This window comes from Parasteatoda tepidariorum, chromosome 10 (assembly GCF_043381705.1).
Source record: "Parasteatoda tepidariorum isolate YZ-2023 chromosome 10, CAS_Ptep_4.0, whole genome shotgun sequence".
Taxonomy (NCBI): domain Eukaryota; kingdom Metazoa; phylum Arthropoda; class Arachnida; order Araneae; family Theridiidae; genus Parasteatoda; species Parasteatoda tepidariorum.
The window spans coordinates 7016121-7022910 of NC_092213.1; the positions used below are offsets into that span (position 1 = coordinate 7016121).

At 31.9% G+C, this 6790-nt stretch overlaps 1 protein-coding gene across 1 annotated transcript in view; it reads left to right on the forward strand.

The window, feature by feature from the left end:
- Nucleotides 1–6790, forward strand: part of LOC107436861 (cytochrome P450 3A8) — a gene marked incomplete at both ends in the record, with an annotated part of 35316 nt that overhangs the window by 18903 nt on the left and 9623 nt on the right. The window contains 2 exon segments of the mRNA XM_071186069.1: nt 819–934; nt 5523–5670. Coding sequence (XP_071042170.1) covers nt 819–934; nt 5523–5670 — 264 coding nt within the window.

The window sequence follows — 6790 nt, forward strand, 5'->3', positions numbered from 1 at the left end:
GAGTTAGACGCCTTCGAAATTCGAACCCCAACCCACCATTTTATTTTATTTTTTATTTTTTCATTATTATTCCTTTATGCGTTCTTTAACAAAGAAAGATGCACTATTCTACTCATAGAAAACCTTACACATGATAAGCTGTCGAATATATTGTAAAAATAATTTTAAACAGCGGAAATAAACCAATTTTCCTGGATTTTTCCAGTTTTTCCCCATTATTCGCTATTTTCCCAAATTAAGAAAAATTATTTCCTATATGTAGGATCCTCTAAAATACAGAAAAACACATTGAAAAAGTAATATAATGCAAACAAAGAAGAAGAAAATGAAATTTTTTTTTTCTCACGCGAGATCTTTATTTTATAAGCTAACGCTTGAGATCAAACCAGAAGTAACAAAAAGAGAGAGAGTTTAGAAGCTTCCAGATAAAAACCTTAGCATTTATATTGAAATTTTAAAAAAATGTAGAAAACCTGCTTAAAGAGAAATTAAAACCTTTTCTTGTTTGAACTGTAAGAGTGATTTATAAGTCTCATTAACGAGTAAGATTACTTTTTGCTCATCACTTTTTATTATGTCACATTTTTTGTGTTCTTAAGTGAGAATATTTTTCATAACTAGGGAATTATCTATTTCGTTACGATTCATGTTGTTACATGAAATTACAATATTTGAATATTGACAAAATGTTTTTTGTGGAAAATGTCAACTATTAAGAAATACAGAGATAAATGTGAAGCAATCATGAGGGTTGGGGAAATGGGACCTCTTAGTATTTATATAAAAAAAAAAGTAATATATTTTCCTTTTTCAAAAAGCTTTAGCACCCCGCCTGATGAAGCTCTTAAATATATCTGTTTCAATCCCTTATGCCATGGAGTTTTTTACCACCACTACTACTGAAATTATTAATGAAAGAAAAAGAACTAATCAGGTATCTATAAATCAATCTCTTTACTTGCTTCCGAAATAATTTTTTCTTTCATTTATTAATTTTCGAAACTTTTATTTAATCATAGAAAATAAAGGTTTTAATTATGTATGGAACAACACACACTGTTTTCACATTCGGTATATTTTGATGACATTTTTAACCACTTCATTTGAATATAACTTGATTTTCCTTTTATACTTATGTATTTAGAATAAGAGTCTCAAGGTTACTCGATTTCCCATTCTCTACAATTCTGCCCTCTCCGTTATCGCCTTATATTTCTTTCTCCCCACTGAAACGTACTGCCGTGAGGAAAAAAGCGATATTTTGCTTAATCAGGATAACAGAGATAGGTAGGTATTTTATTTACTGTAGCACTAGAGCCGCACAATGGGCTATTGGCGTCGGTCTGGGAAACATCCGTGAGGATAATCCGAAGACATGCCATCACAATTTTCATCCTCTTCAGAGGGGGTGGCTCCTCGCTTTGGCAGCCCGACGACCTGCTTCGCACTTTACGGTAGAACAGTTTAAGGAGGACCGATACCGCACACCCTCGGTCGCTACGTAGGCTCATCAAAGTGGTCAACCACCCACTCACTGACCTCAGCCTGTGATGCTTGACTTCGTTGTCTTTACAAACTGCAAGACCATGATAACGGAGAGGGAAGTTGTTTAATCTTGAGAAGCCCATTCTAAATACAAAAATGGTGTGATTGCGGGTTCGCTGACTTCATTCTGATCATTAAAGTGATAAATTATACTTAAGAGGAAATTTAGGGAAAATGATCGAATCGTGCCGGTATTCTGAATTTCGCACCAAAAAATGTTTTGACTTTATACATGTGTGCAGTTTTTCTCTATGATTATAAACACAAGTTGGGAGTCATGTTTATTTAACAAAAACTGTTTTTTATTTGGAATTTAAATTTCTAGTCTTGATTAAAAGACCTGTATAAAAGAGCATCAGTGTAACTAATTATCATGAACAGTGTATCACTACATCTCATCAGACAATTTTATATCTCACCCAGTGGCGTACGCAAGGGAGGGGTTTAGGGGTTTAAACACCCCCTTGAGCTCAGATAAAATGGCAAAAATAAAAATTTCAGCAGAAATTATGTGTGCTATTATTTTTTAAGACTATATATTTTTATTTGCCTTTTTTTCTCACGGTATTTCTCAGAATACTGAAAAAACATTTACTATAATAGGGTTGTACTTTTGAAACCAAATTCACGTGATACTGTTACGGACTGGTTCCTTTCTGTCCTGCTAGTATAGTTTTCGAGACTAGCTGTCATTCGCGAGGTCTTTACGCGATGATTCTGGAATCCTAGACGTTCTGTCGTCTTAGAGACAATTCGAGAATTTTGGAGATGCGGTGAAAAATTATATAAAAAGGGGAACGGAGTACAGTGGAGTTAGTTAATCAGACTAAGAGTTATCTCTGCCGCTTGTCTTTCGGAGCTTGTCGCTAAATCTGTTTTGTTTTGTCTTAACAAAAAGTTCATTCAATCGCCGAACCCGTCGTCGCCACTATTTCGACTAGTGAAGAAATCAGTAACAATACCATTGGAGATACTGTGCTCGTTGAAGTTATTCATTCCAGCTCGAAACTTTGAGATCCTAGCATAGCGGATATTTCTGTGCAAATATATGTATATATATATAGATATTTGCTGTTCTTGGATCTTTAGGATGTCAAAACGCAAGACCTGAAATTCACAACCTGAAATTAGTGAGGTGACAGCATCTAGTACCAATGTAATTTTTCTGTTGTATAGAAATGTGATACTTCCGTTGAAGAAAACGTTTCCAGCATAACAAAATCTGATGAATGTGAAAGTGGTCCTCAAAGTGTTACTTCCCACCCATATGACATTGGACTTTTTTCAGAAGATATTACATTATGTTCCAAAACTTAAAAAAATCAAATCAAAATATAACTAAACAATGTTGTCTAAATAAAAAGTCAAAATTGTCTAGCTGTCTAAATTAGGGAAATAATAGTGCTTTATTACAGACTCGAATTTCTTTTAGTAGTTTCAGAAAATTATGAACACCCCCCCCTGAAAAAATTCTGCGTACGCCACTGATCTCACCAAACAATAAAAAGTTGATTTGTACTTAAAAGATTAAAAAATAAATAAATAAATAAAAAATTAAACAAATTTGAAAATTTAATTTTGCAGTACATTTTTATCGTACCGCTAGCAAAAATTTCTGCGCATTATTATGATCATTATTATGATCTTCAGCATTTTTAGTAGGAATCTTTTTTTTTCATTTCAATCGTATGAATATTGCTGGTAACTATGTAGTAACAAAAATATAGCAAAAGCTACGTTTCGGACAAAAAATAACTGGGCAATACCCAAAATAAAATGTTAAACAATTGTAAAATAACACTATTTGAGGTTTTTTTACCATGCATAACAATGAAACTAACTAGAATTTAGCCCAACATGTTTGATTATTACAAAAAAAAAATTTCGATGAATGCATAAGATTTGAATGTTAGAAACTTCAGAATGTTAGCAATGAATGCTAGAAGTGATTATTGAGTTCCGAAATTATTTGTTAATAACGAAATGAAGGTTAATTCTTTATAAAATCAATGTAATTAGTTCTTCATCATGTTTTATTTTAGTTAATGTAAAACAATGTTTTCCATAATGAGTGAAAGAGACTAGTTGAGCTACATAAAAAAAAATATTCAAAAGCTACTGAATTCGAACCTTTTACGCGAATTTTAAAATTAGCGACAGATATTCGGATTTAGATATAAACTTATGCCTACAACAGTTATGGCGTATCGAACAATTTTGAAAAACTCACTGAACCGATGAAACACGAGTAATTTTTCGATACACAGTTAGAAATTTCGCAAAAAATTGGTTGAATATCAACTCATTGCATTGTTATTTCATCATATTCAACAAAAACTGTCAAATAATCATGGAAAAAAATGGTATTCAAATCGTTAACTGTGAGAAAAAATCGATCATTGTCTGTTTTCAACAAATACGGTTAAAATACCAGAATTTTATCCGCGCAAACTATTCTCGCAGCCAATGAGAATCGAGCGCACGTTCTTCTGAAGTTTGAAACTTAGCCAGATTATAAATTCATACTTTTATTTTCCATGATCGGATGCCTAATAATATTATATTAATAAATATGTTGCCCAACACCTTATGAAACCTTGCTGTTTCTGGGCACATATTTTAGCTAAAAATCTATCTTTCAATATCATGAGAAGCTGAGCAGGAGTTCGAATCCCAGTGTTGACACCACAATATTTCCCCCGTTCATTCAACACATGAAAAGCTTCCAGTGTCCTACACTCTTCAATTAGACTGTTGGAATACGTAAGTCTCATTCAAACATAGATGGCAGCACCACAGATCTGTTAAAAAAGGATAGTATTTTCCATATCTCACAATAGATGGCATCACTAGATAAACTAAGACATATACTACGATTCATTTGAGAAAACACAACTTAACCTCGTCCTAACTCCAATGTCCATTACCTAACGAAAACCCTAACAAAACTCCAATGTCCAGTTAAATTTTATTTTTAAGATTTTGATAAATAGTTATAAAACCCTGTGATTTTTTTTATTCACGATTTTTAATCATATAAGTTGTAAACGATTTCAAACCCATAAAGGTAGAGAAATATACTAAACAGCAAACTTTACGGTCAATTTGATGTAAAGACTACTGCCGCCGATTATTTTATAAGGAAAATTCTAACAATATAACCTGCTGAATAGTTGAGTTCAGCGATGATTTGGGAAGTTTTTTCAAAAAAAAAATAAATCCTTTTAATTTTTCCCCACAAAAATAACTAAGAAGGATTAAAAGTTGCCTAAACGATTCTTTTACGGGCAGAAACGCTGCATTTCGACATTTTTCTTCTCCAAAAAATTAACAGCAATTATAAGGGCGCGCATGCTCAAGAAAACCTCAACAGGATGTGACGAATTTCAGACTGACCAACAGAGGGCGCTGCAACCATGCATAATAATTAAGAATATCTATCATTGATGTCGTAGCAAGCAACAAATTGAAATGAAGGGCTTATTGGAAAACCAGACAAATATCACACCATCAAACATTTGTTTATTTTTATTGTTTACATTATTAAATTAAATTGTTACTAACAATGACTTTTTTTTTATTATTCTTTGCACCATTAACTTTGCACTAAAGCATCGCACAATGCATGCCATGTACTTATCCACCACGTTTTAGCTGAATCTCGCCAGCAATTGAAAAGTTATCAAGTTTATGCATATATATTGCTTAATAATTGTCTCATCTTTGATCCAATAATAATTTAACGTTTTTGATGATAAATAATACTTCTATCAGACAATATAAAATAATAATGATTAGAAATAATTGCTGTTAAGATTGAGAAAATGGCTAAAAGTTTAACTTACCATAACTTAATCATAATTATTTCTTCCCGATGATGCTTCATTATCAAATTTCTCCTTTTTTTTATAAATTATATGATGGAAATTATATGAAAAATAACTCATTTGAGTCAAAATGATGAATACTTCTTTCAGAAAAGAAATGATTTTCTTCAACTGCTGATGGATGTAGCAGATGAGGTTGAGGTTGAAGAGAAATTAGAAGACATTGAAAAAGTGAATGATTTAGCCAACAGCAACAATAAACATGGTCAGAATGAAGTTACAACTCCGACAAATAAAAGTAAAATTCGCAAAAAGAAATTCATTTTTATTTACTTTAATGCAGTATATTATAACTATTTATAATATAGCATACTGTAATGGTTGTATTTAGCTTAAAGTTAAATTCAAATCTCTATATTTAAACATAATGGCATAAAACTGCTTTCCATTGTTTTCGGCGCATTCTTATTGGCCAAAAAAATCACATGATGTAATCAAGTTTTACTTATGGAGATCACCAAATTTCGTTGGTTGTCATCAGCATAAAATTAAAAAAAATATTGTTTACCTGTAAAACAGTTCTTTATCACTAATTGGATGCCTCTAAGTGACGTCACCGTAAGTAAATCATAGCATTTGTCTATTCAGAAGCCAATCAAATTCGACACACAAGCTTGACTTTGCTTACAGGTATCCAATTAAAACTGATTTAAATCACATGGTTAGGCATGATCAGTTCACTTCTTCACGAGTTGCAAGTACCCACTTTAAAGGAATTTACCTATAATATTTATTTATTATCTGTTTTTAGTATTTTCTGTTATAATGACATTTTTTTTCATTATTCCAATTTAAAGGCTTCAAAAATGTTTTCTTTTTTTTTTCGTTAAAAAGTAATCTAGTATTATTACTTTCTTTCGCAACATATTATGACAAACCAGGGCTTATAGACACCTGAAAAAAATTGAAAGTAGTAGTAATATCAATTCGCGATCGCAACGCTCGAGTACGCCGTCTAGCGGGAGCTTGTAAATATCGGACATTAATTTATCACGTTTTCATTTAGTTCCATCAAAGTCATTGACTGAATCAGACGCCATTTTTTAGCAGCAAATAAGAAACAAAATTTCCCTAAGGAAAAGGCCGAAGAACTTGAAAAAAATCTCCAGAATATTAGTAAATCTTTCAGGAACAGAACACGCCAAACATTTGAAGAAAAATTCCTCAATAATTTTTAATTTCTATTATCAACAAACTTGCAACTGATGACTTCCGATTTCGGATACTGTTACAGATGTGTGTATTAAGGTAAAATGCATTTCTTCTGTCTTCAATTCATTACGAATTAAAGTGAAGTCAACATTGCTTTCGTCATTCCAGTGAATAAATATGAATTCAGAACATACAGAATTGTAATA